We start from the raw sequence: 12,094 nt of genomic DNA, 5'->3' as shown, positions 1-12,094 counted from the left end.
ACATTAAAGATTGATCTTTTTTTTCCTGATTTCAGCTCCTCATACTCATTTCACCTTTGTTTTACATGTTTCAAAGATTTTTTTAGAAACCTTCAGTTAGCTTGAGTTCTTTAACAACAAGTAAGTGGCACAGCTGAGAAAGGAGCCTCATCTCTCTGATTGCAGAGTCTGGATTCTTGAGGACCATGAAGATACTGATGCTATCATAGGGCCCTAATCCTACGGAAGGAGCCCTGGTGGTGTAAGAGTTGGGCTACTAACCACAAGGTTGGTGGCTTGAAACTACCAGGCACTTTATGGGAGAAAGATGGGGTATAAAGAGTCCCAGTCTCAGAAACTCACAGGACAGGTCTACCCTTTCAACAAATGAGTTTCAGTTAAAATCCTACTGGGTCATCTCTCTGATCTAAAGCATTGACATGCTTAACCATGAGTCTGAAGGTTGGAGGTTCAAGTCCAATCAGAGAAGTCTCAGAAGGAAGGTCTGGTGATCTACTTCCAAAAAGATCAGCCACTGAAAACTCCATGGATCACAGCTCTCTTCTGACACACATGGGTTCCTCGTGAGTTGGAGTCAGCTCCAGGGCAAAGGGTTTCCTGGTAATCTTGCTGAGGAGTCTCAGGAAAAGCCACCGAGCAGCATTGGCCCTTGACCTTGAGAGAGAGAGCAGGCTGTTGGTGAAGGGGGGGAGAGATGGGGAATGCAGAAGGGAACACGGGTGGGAGGCAGGTGCAGTGGAGCTCGTGTGTGTTCAGTCCTGAGGGGCAGACGTGCAGCTCCCACATAGACTATGGCTTTGGGTGTCCCAAGGTTCTCCTGCTCCCTGGTTCTAAGGGGAAAAAAGAGATATGTGCTTCCCTGGCAGAAACCACAGGTCTATGTCATTAAATCAAGCCCACTGTAATCTCAAGTTGATTCGAATGCACAGTGACCCTACATAGCATTTACCAGAAGAAATCTTTATGAAAATGGCTTCAGCATTTTCCTCCCACAGAGTGGCTGATGCCTTTGAACTGCAGACCTCATCAGGAGCAGCCCAATATGGGTTTTAAAGACTTCTTCCCTTCCCTCACTTGAACTCGGGCCATGTATCCCTTCATATGAGTGCCCGCAGCTGCATTTCTAACCCCCTTCACAGATTCTAGTCCCCCAGGTAGCATCCCCAGAGACGGGATTCAGGGGGGTCTTCATGCATGTGCACACCAGCGCAGGGTGGGCTGCTCATCTCTGACCTGTCTCTTGCAGATTATTGGAACCATTCCACTGATGCCTAGTCCAGGGCCATCAGGCCAAGCAGCAAGTGGTGCACAGGGCCTTCAGGTGCAACCAATCACCCCCCAGCTGCTGACAAACGCCCAGGGCCAGATCATCGCCACGGTCATCGGGAACCAGATCCTGCCGGTGATCAACACCCAGGGCATCACGCTCTCCCCCATCAAGCCAGGCCAACAGGTAAAGCCTTCCTTCTTCCACTCAGCCGCCGTCAATGACAAGTCATTTTTCAATTACAGTACATTTAATCCCACTAATCCTAACCTAGGAATGCTGATGAAAAGCAAGCCAATTTATCTTACATTCTTAGGGCATGGAGGGGAATACCTACATGGCTCTCAAGTCGAAACGCAAGAATAGATTGCATTGTCTACACGCGCAGTGGCTTAAAATTCAATAGGGTGTTTTCTTAGGTATCTACACTCATGACACTTAATGTTCAGATGCATTTTAAGTGAGATCAAGTAGAAGCCAAGAGCACTTATATTTTAGCTCTAAGTGGGAACAAATCATTATTGAGCACCAAGGGATCCCAAGATGCTGCCTACATATTAAAGAATAAACACTGGGAGTTGCTGAATGGTTGGATTTCCCTGATACCATAATGGTCTGGTTCATTTCTTCATTTAAATACCAATCAAGTGTCTCCTATGTGTCATGCTAACGGCTGAGTAGTAAGCATTAAAAAATGAAGATAGGACCACATGGTGTGGGGGGGGCAGGTTGTTAGATGCCATCCGGTCAGTTTTCACTCACAGCTGCCCCATGTATAACAGAATGAAGCACGGCCTGGTCCTGCTCCGGACCACATGTCCAAAGTACATAAGACGAAGCTTCCCCACCCTGTCTCCAAGGAGCACTCTTGCTGTGCTTCTACCAAGACAGATTTTTTGTTTATTTGTTTAATCATTTTATTGTGGGCCCATACAACTCTTATCACAATCCATACATCCATCTATTATGTCGAGCACATTTGTACATTTGTTGCCATCGTCATTCTCAAAACATTTTCTTTCTACTTGAGCCCTTGGGATCAGCAATTCATTTGGCACTTTCCATTTTTATTCACCAGAACTGTTATTCAACTGCATACATTCTTCTTTGGTCTTCCTTAGTCAAAGCCCCACTTTCACATACATCTGAGGTGATTGGAAATACCCTGGCTTGAAGCAGGTGTACCTCGATCCTCAAAGTAACATCTCTCTTTCACACTTTAAAGAGGTCTCGTGCCACAGAATTACCAATGTAATGTTGCATTTGATCTCTTGACTGCTTCTTCCATGCGCTTTGATTGTGGTGCTAAGCAAGGTGGAATCATTGACAATTTCCATTTTTTTTTCCATTTGTCATGATATATTTTTTTAAACATTTTATTAGGGGCTCATACAACTCTTATCACAATCCATACATATACATGCATCAATTGTATAAAGCACATCCGCACCTTCCCTGCCCCAATCATTCTCAAAGCATTTGCTCTCCACTTAAGCCCTTTGCATCAGGTCCTCTTTTTTTCCCCCTCCCTCCCAGCTCCCCCCTCCCTCATGTGCCCTTGGTAATTTATAGATTGTTATTTTGTCATATCTTGCCCTATCCAGAGTCTCCCCCACCCCCCCACCCTTCCATTTGTCATGATGTTACCTGTTGATCCAATTGTGAGGACTTGGATGCTTCTAGCAAAAACCAAACTCACTGCCATTGAATCTATTCCGAATCACTGCTACCCTACAGGGCAGAATAGAACTGCTTTTGTGAGTTTCTAAGACTGTGAATCTTTACAGGAGTAGAAAGCCTCTTCTTTCTCCTGAGAAGCTGCTGATGGTTTTTAACTATTAACCTTGTAGTTAGCAGCCCAATGCATAACCCACTGTGCTGTCGGGGCCCTTGCTAAATTCAAAGATAAAGGGAGAAAGAAAAATTATTTTGGGGAGGTCGTAGTCTTGTGCAAGACACACTCAGATTTATAAACTCAGTCCTATCACACAATGAAAGAGAGAACGTCCTGGAACCAGGCAGGTGTGGACAAAGTTTAACAGGAACACAGGGGCCTTGGAAGTTTATGGAAAAATCCAATATCTTTCAATACCATTTCTCCATCCTTTCGAGCCGCCCTCCTCTAGCCCAGGTGCAGGCCAGGCAGTGGTCGTCGGGTCCACTGAAACTCCTAGAGCCCGCAGGTGTAACAGGGTACAACTGTCCACTGTTGGGTTTTCAATGACTGATTTCCCCCAAGTAAACCACCAGACCTTATTTATTTCTGAGGCACCTCTAGTAGACTTGAACTTCCAACCTTTTCGTGAGTGGCTGAACCTATTAACCATTTGCATCCCCCAGGGACTCCAAGTGTAAGTTTCTGTTGTTCTATACCATTAAGGACGCTCCCCTCTTCTCCTCACTGCCTTGCCTCTTCAACTATTTACAAAGGGTTCCATTGGCTTCTCTACCTTCCAAATGAAAAGAAGGCAAGATTCTCTGCCCAAAGAAAGCAAGATTCTCTGTCTTGTGTTGCCTTTTAAAATACTCGTTTCAACTGTTTGAAATAATCTCAAGGGAGAAAAACATGGCGAGATCAGCCTGTACCCGTACAGTCTTCTAAAAACTATTTCCATCAGTAAAGCCCAGTGGCAATGTGCGTGTAAGGTGATGAATTCATTAGAAATCATTAGCATTTATGACAGCGTAGCTCTCACTCTCACCTCAAATGCCAGGGAAGGGTGTGTGGGTGACAGACTGGTGCCGTTGCATAAAAGTACAGCTCTAGGCTGGAGGTAGAGCCATTTCCATCAAGAAGACTGGCCTACCTAAGCAATGACAACTATGAAGCAAGCATGGGGCCATGCCTCAAAACGATGTCCACTGTATTTGTCTGTTCCGTGCATCCAGAGGCATCCCCCAAACTGTGTCACAGCACCTGTGGGCTCTGGAATAAAAGCCTCGTTGTAACCACAGGGGCATATGCGCCCCTGCTGGTCAAACTCCCACCACCCTCCTCCCTGAAGAATGACAACAGGAGTGTCTGGGAATAAACAGCCAGCCTCTTGGGGGTGTACCTTGCTCTTCCAACTCTGTCAGTCACATCCCACAAAGTGGGGTTCACCTCACCGTGCATGTGCACACACCTCTCGTGGTTACACATGCTGAGAGAAGCCCTGGGCCTTCCTGGAAAGAGTCATACAAGAACCTTCCGGAGCCCCCCCCCCCACCCCCCAGACCACAGCAGGGACCAACAAGCTGGCCTCGCTTGTCCAAGGCCCATACCACAAGTCGATCCCAACCCAGGAAAATTGAGGAACTGAGAATGGACCTGTTCAGAAACATCATGAAACACAAAGCAAGTAAAGTGAATGCATGCGCCCTGGTTGAGCCTCCTCGGCACACCTAGTAAAGTCGGCTGGGTGTATAAATCGGCAAGACTGGGTCTCAGCTAGAAAAGCTGTGATTCTGAGTATAGACGATCATAAAATCCCCAGAGGCAAGAATATAAAAAGCTCAGAGCTAGACATAGAAGGATATTGCTCTTCAATTTCTCTTAAAGAATTATCTTTCGCATTGAAGAAATAATATGGACAACCACTAAAAAAAAGAATCAAGGGTTTCTATTGTACATTAGAGAAGTTTCTCAATCCAGATCTTCATGTGATGTATGATAAGTGCTTGATTTCACAAAAGCCGAGTTCCAGCAGTGAAATGAGCTATAAATGGCAGAGAGTTCCCTCACTCACATCAGAAGAAAGCCCGCTATCATGGGGTGAACTACAGCGCTTCCTGACCAAACGACTGAGGGTGAGGTTTTAATTTAATTAAAAGTTACCTTGTTAATTTCATACGAATAGCCCATGGAGTCCCAGGAAAAGGACCAAATCCCTCTTAGAAGAAGTGCAGCCTCGCGTTAGGAGCGAGGCTGGAGTGACTTCTCACTTATTTTGGACTTGTCAGGAAAGATCAACTGCCAGTTTGGTTTGGTAACAGACCAAAACCAAACTCACTGCCATCGAGTTTGCCAACCCATATCACCCTATAGGCAAGGGTAGAACAGCCCCTGTGAGTTTCTGAGACTGTCACCATTGAGAGGAGTGGAAAGCCCTGTCCTTCTCCCTGGGTAACAGAGGGTCAGCAAAAATGAGGGGAGATAGGATGATGCACAGCCACCACAATGGACTCCTTCATTACGTCATCAGTGATCAGGCAGATGGCCCACGAGAGGGCAAGGTTTTGTTCTTTCGCACATGCAGTCACCATGCTGTGAGCCCGAATAAGTGACAATTTACAAGAGCAGCCTCTAATGAATGGAGCCTGAGTACAATCTAAGGCTGCCAGCCAGTCTGGCTGATGGTGTATCTCATCAGTGATGAACAGTCTAGAAGGATCCACCATGTTCCCTCTGAGGTATCAACGCTGGGAACGAAAAGACACCGCCAGGGTCCTGAAGCCCAGACAAGGGCTTCCACAAGATTCATCAGCGACCCTTGGTGAGCAGTACAAGGAAATACAAGTCAGTAAAATATTAGGCTTTTTAAAGATAAGGATCCCCATGCTCATCCAAAAATAAGTAAAAATAGGAACAATAAACATCCTTCCTGGGAAAATATTTGGTGGAACCCAAAAGTAACGTTTTGCTCTTTCCATGGGGCAATGACTGTGGCTTGGGGTAAGCTCCCCTCAGAGCTGCGATGGCCCCAGGACTTGGGTTACTCTCCCCTTGTCATCCTGTAATGTGAATCAGCAAGGGCCTTATAAACGGCACCGCCCAGCGTCATCTTTTCCCAGAGACCCTCCTTCCAGTCTCTTGTAAGAGGCCCCAACCAGCATCATCAGCATCATGTCGGAACAAAAATTACTTAGCCCCACCTGAACCTGAATTAGCAGCCCTTTGGGTGGGGCCCAGCAGGTTCTGTTCCGAGCATCCCTCCAGGTGATGTTGACCCATGCTGACTTTCGAGAACCCCCACTTCAGTTATCTGTAAGCGATGGTGGGACCTCCAACAAAGTGCAGCGCAGAGTCTACACACTGCCATCGGGTTGATTCCGACTCATACTGAACCTAATGGACATGGAAGACCTGCCCATGTGGGTTTCTGAAACCATACCTCTTTACTGGAGTAGAAAAAGGGGAGGGCGGGAAGGAAAGAAAAAAGGTTGAGTCATAGTGACCCTATAGGACAGAGTAGAACTGCCCCTGTGGGTTTCTGAAACTGGAACTCTTTATGGGAGTAGGAAACCTGTTCTTTCTCCTGAAGGACAGCTCGTAGTTTTGAACTGCTGGCCTTGTGGTTCCCAGCCCAATATGTAACCACTGCACCACCAGGGGTCCTGCCACAGGAGTGTAAAGCTTCATTGTTCTCCCACGGGGTAGCTGATGGTTTCAGACTGCTGACGTTGTGGTCAGCAGCCCGACGTGTAACCCACTACCCTACCTTCCCCCCACGCCTCGCTCGCAGGTTCTGGTAACGCGCGCCATGCCACCGCCTGAGCTCGCTGCACACGGCGAGAAGCCTGCAAGTGGCCTGTGCGTATTTGGAGAGTTGTTTCATTTTCTTTCGATTTCCCCTCCCAAAAATGAATGTCTCTTTCTTTGACCCATTTGAATGTTACTGTTTATAGGCATTTGCTTTTCCAACTTGTCTAGCACATTCTGCATTGTATTCCATTTTCCAAGATGCTTGTCAGCCCCAGTTATTTTTTATAGCAATTTTGAATCTAATTAGAAAAGACTTTATCGCAGAAACTAAACATTATTAAAGATACACTGCGTTACACATGAAAGATATATGGGAAGCGGTGGCGCAGGAAATCTAAAACGCCTTTAATGTGTTCTTGTATTTGAATCTATTTTTGATGAATATATTAGACACCCCAGCAGTGCCAACCAACACACACAAACCGGTGAAGCCAGCCGGGAGAGCGGGCAGGAAGCGGGAGACGTTTTCGGTTTTGAAACCTGTCCCTCCCTATTTTGGGTCCCCTGTGTAACCCTCAGAGCCACACTCTGGGCCACTAAGTAGATTCTTACAGGATGGCTCTGTGCCCTTCTTCTCTCATTGTGCAAACACGGCGGGCGGGACGTCCACGCTCCCTTCCGTTGTTTCCTCCTTTCTTGTTTATTTGCCCTGCTCTCAGTCTCTTCGTCCCTGACTCGGGCTTGAAACAGGCCAAGAGCGTGAGTAGGCGAGAAAGCTGAAAGGAAATAAACATCGACTTCTATTTTAAAAAGGAGAAACCACACTGTTCCCATGAAGTGCATTCCAGCTCATGGCCACCCTCCAGACCAGAACTATATGCCCCGGGGTTTGCAACAGCTGAGTTTTCAGACTTAGATCACCAGGTCTTTGTCCCCAGGTCCCTCTGGGTGGACCCAAAGGTTCGCACCCCCAGAGGCTCCATCGGCAGTCTAGTCAGGGTGTACGTGAGTAGCCGATAGGGTGTAGAGACAGGAAATAATACAGAGAAAAGCAAGTTTGGGGTACTAGAAATATGAGGGTGAGTCAAAAAATATTGCTGCAATGTCATAAAAACCATTCTTAATATATATGCGTGTGTGTGTATATATATATATATATACATACATACATGTGAAGCTATTATTTCTCAGCGTATCCTCCATCTAGGTCTCTATGTTCCTGAAGGAGGTGTTCCATCTATCTAACTCACACCACATCCAAATGGCCATTTTAGCATCCTGAAAATAAAAGGGAGCCGAATCATCTTCCCTTTAATTTTTTTTGAGCTCAGGGAGTAAAGGGGCATCTGAATGGACAAGACCGGGGCTCTATGGTGAATGGGGTAGGTTGCCAAAGGAAATGCCCACAGGACAGCCTGACTGCCCACAAGGAATGGGCAGTACATTGTCAAGGTGAGGGGGAAATTCCTCCTTGCAATTTCCTAGTTTGTTTGTTTGGGGTTTGGTTTTTTCTTCCACCAATGCAGTTTTCAGTTTTCTTAAAAGTTCTTCATAAGCCTCTTTGCTTTAGGGACTCCAACATGAGACACAGCCTAGTCATTTTTCCTTTGCTGCACTGCATCTGAGGAAGGAATATTTCAATTGATTGTTGTCTTATCCAGTGCTTCTGTGGCATTTTACCACAGCCAGAGCCAATAGGATATTGATGGAATGGTAAAATGGAAGACTATCTCATGATTCAGTAACTCAAAACTGTACAAAGCGTTTGTCAAACAGCAGTACTTAGAAGGACAGCTCAATAGGTTAGCTGGGGTAGACTGACATGCAAATATAAATCACATTTTATTAAGCAAATTAAAAATAGATTTAATCTTTAATGTGTGTCCCTACAGAATAAAATTTACTGAATTTGATTGTTGATTATGTGCTCGGCAGATTGGCTAATTACCTGCGGCAGATGCTTGATGCATATTAATTTGAGTTCCCACATTGATTTTAACTACCTTTGCTTCCTAATCCAGCTTCCATTTAGCACCGTTGAGTAGCTATAAGGCTACTTGAAATCTACCTGCAGGAAATTCTGTAGGAAGGACAACTTGATATCCTAGGAAGAATTTTGAGCTAAGGATTGGAAAACTGGGCTCAATCATTCTACACACCACCTGGCCTTGGGGCAGTCATCTGTCTGGTGTCTAGAAATTTAAAATTCTCATAATCACACCAGGCATAATGACCTGATAGAGATGTCATTTGAATCAGGTGAAAAATATATTACCATAGGGAAGCAGAGAAGAAAACAGCTTCCTAGGCAAGTTCTCTAAGACAGGACTTCATCAAGAATTGTTTTAAAGGTTTTATGTCAACTTAATGGAAGAAAAGTTTTAAATTTTAGGAAATGACAAAGATTGGCAATCCCAAACCTTGACTGGGATATGGAGCAACTGGAAGTCTCATACATTGCTGGCAGGCATATACAATGGTGCGGCCGTTTTGAAAATCAGTTGGATAGAGTCTTAAAAAGACAGAAATTCATCTCCAGCATAATCCAAGAGTTATTTATATCCCTGAGTATTTACATAAGAGAAGAAAAACATAAGCACACCCAAAGATTTGTACATAAACATTTTTCACAGCCTCATTCACAAAACCCCCTGCATAACCCGTGCAGCCAGTAACTCAAATGTCCATCACCAGTTGAAAGGATCAATAGTTGGTGGTACATTTACAGTGGAACACTATTGCACAATAAATGGGAATGAACTGCTGATGCGCACAACAAAATGGATAAATCTGAAGGGCAGTGTGCCAAGCAGAAGAAGCCAGGTGCTAGAAGCCGACATACTATAAGATTCCACCTCTAGCACTGGGCCAAATTAACACAGAGGGACAGAGAGGAGAACCGTGGCTGTCTGGGATTGAGGGCTAAATTGATTACAAAGGGGGTGAGGGGAGTTGATAAGGGGTTTCTAGATCTTGGTTGTGACAAAACTCAGCAAACTTTAAATGGGTGCTTGTTAATCTGTATATATTATATCTCATTCAGGTTGAACAAAAAGGTGAAAACAGACATACACTGTGTTGGTCTGGATTGACTAGAGAAACAAATCCATAGACACTCATATGTGTGTAAGAGAGAGTTTTATATCAAAGAGTTATTGTACATTAAGAAAATATCCCATCCCAGTCCACCAGTCCAGATCAAGTCCATAAATCTGATATTAGCCCATATGCCCAATACCAATCTATAAATTCCTCGTCAGACTGACACAACACATGCAATGATGCTGAATTCAGGAAGATCACAGGCCAGTGGGTAGGAAAGTCTTGTGGATCCAGTGGTGGTAGAAGCATCTCAGCACTGGTGTGGGTCTCCATGTGGCTCCTCCAGCTCCAGGGCTCTGGCTTCATCAGCATAGCTCCATCAGGTTCCTCATCAGTAACATCTCACAGGGAGTGAGTGTGTGTCCCACCTCCAGCAAGCTTACCACCTCCAAATGAGGTTGTCAAGTTGTGACTTGATTGACAAGCTAAACCCATCCCTTCACTCTTCAGTCTCAGATTGACAACAGAGTATGTACCTACCACATACACCTACATACACCTACACAGTGACAAAAAGGAAACTGAAGTAGCCTGGACTGGCCCTTAGCTGCTGAAAAGGTAGGCACAGATGGGTGCCTGTTTTAAAGCCTTGCCATGCTATACATAAGACCTGGGTTTTATTCCTGACCAACGGGCCTCATACTCAGTCATTGGCCCTCTGTTGGCCAGTAGAAGTTTTCAAGGTGCTATGTGCTGATCAAGTTTCAGCAGAGCTTCCAAACTCAAATGGACCCAGAAAAAAACACCTGGAGATTAATATCCAGACATCAACCAAAGAAAACCCTATGATCGCGATCGTCCAATGTGCAACCAATCATAGGACCATGCAAGTTTTCTTTCTGTTGCACATGACATCATCATGAGTGGGAGGCCAACCCAGCAGCAGCTAAAACCAACAATGATATACTTCTGCGAGTGTGGGGGTGGCTATGAAAGCACTTAGAAATCCAAAAAGTGTGCCTGGAGAGGTGATGATGTGGGGGTAGAATTATCCCGTCAACGAAAGTGACTGCTGCTGAGGCGCTGTCAGGCCTTCATGAAGACCCAGCATCCAGAATCATTTCCCTTGCCTCTCTCTTTCTTCCCCTTGGCTGAGCTTCTCTTCCCACTCAGAGCCCAGTCCTTAACAAACCAGCCCTTCAGTGAACGCATTTCATTCTTGCATGTGGCGTTGTGGCTAAGAGCTCAGGCCCCTGCGTAAGGCCAGCCTGCAGCTGGAAGAACTATAAGTCATTCAACCTCATTTTACCGCAGCCTCCTCATCTATAAAGAAGTAAAATTAGGACCCACATGACAAGCTAAGGAGAGAATTTAATGAGATGGACCATGACTATCCTACACAGCTATTGGCACCGAATAAGAAAGTCATTAACTGGCAGAGCACTGGCGGCATCATGGTTGCATGTTGGACTGCTGGTAACTGCAAGGTCAGCAGTTCCAAACCACCAGCCACTCCCGGGTGGAAAGACGGGGCATTCTGCTCCCATAAACAGTTACAGTCTTGGAAACCCACAGGGCCATTTCTACTCTGTCCTGCAGCAGCACTATGAGTTGGCCTGGACTCAATGGCAGTGAGAGAGAGAAACATTACCAGATGTTTTCATCCTGAAGAGTCTGTGGGGGCTTCAAATGGTTAATCACTCAGCTTCTAACCAAAAGGTTGAAGGTTTGAGCCCACCCAGAGGCATCTCAAAAGAAATAAATACCTGGCGATTTACTTTTAATGGTATAGAGCACAATTCTCTGAAACCTACAGTCTTGCCATGAGTCAAAGTCAAGAGCTACTTCTTAATTTTTCGTGACTCTTCTAACTTCTAACTCTTCCCTCTTATTCGTCTAGAGGTTATCAGAGGGCATCTTTCCCAACTCCAGAGCGACCCACCCAGACTTGTCTAGGAGAGCAGAAAGTGCCTATATCATATACGCTCAGCCTAAATTGGAGTCGCTAAGCCCCTGTAATGGAGGACATAATGGTTAAGTCAAGTCACAAGAATCAATTGGAGTATTGAATTCCAAGTTGATTGGAGCATTATATTTTATCAATGCATATTTCAGAAGCCTCTCAAGGCTGTTACTATCCTATAACAGAAAAAGTCCAGTGACCTGTCAGGGTTGAGAAATGTCCAAAATTGTGTGCTCCAGAGAGCCAACCTGGAAATTAATAATATATTTAGAATCACTAAGAGAGGGGCGCAGAAAAATATTTTAAAGAATTGATGATAAAATGCCTACCAAGCACATGACAAGATGCCAAATATATGTATGTATGTATTATATAGTTATCCTTGCTTATTCTGTAGACCAGGGGTGTCAAACTGGAG

At 45.2% G+C, this 12,094-nt stretch overlaps 1 protein-coding gene across 3 annotated transcripts in view; it reads left to right on the top strand.

The window, feature by feature from the left end:
* POU6F2 (POU class 6 homeobox 2) overlaps positions 1 to 12,094 on the top strand; it is a 618,450-nt gene that overhangs the window by 591,939 nt on the left and 14,417 nt on the right. For all 3 annotated transcript variants that reach the window (XM_075557538.1, XM_075557540.1, XM_075557539.1), the window contains exon 7: positions 1,247 to 1,453. In XM_075557538.1, coding sequence (XP_075413653.1) covers positions 1,247 to 1,453 — 207 coding nt within the window. The remainder of the gene's footprint in view (positions 1 to 1,246; positions 1,454 to 12,094) is intronic.

Source organism: Tenrec ecaudatus, chromosome 9 (genome assembly GCF_050624435.1).
Source record: "Tenrec ecaudatus isolate mTenEca1 chromosome 9, mTenEca1.hap1, whole genome shotgun sequence".
Taxonomy (NCBI): domain Eukaryota; kingdom Metazoa; phylum Chordata; class Mammalia; order Afrosoricida; family Tenrecidae; genus Tenrec; species Tenrec ecaudatus.
The sequence above is the reverse complement of the archived record's forward strand: the minus strand, read 5'-3'. Positions and strand labels throughout refer to the sequence as shown.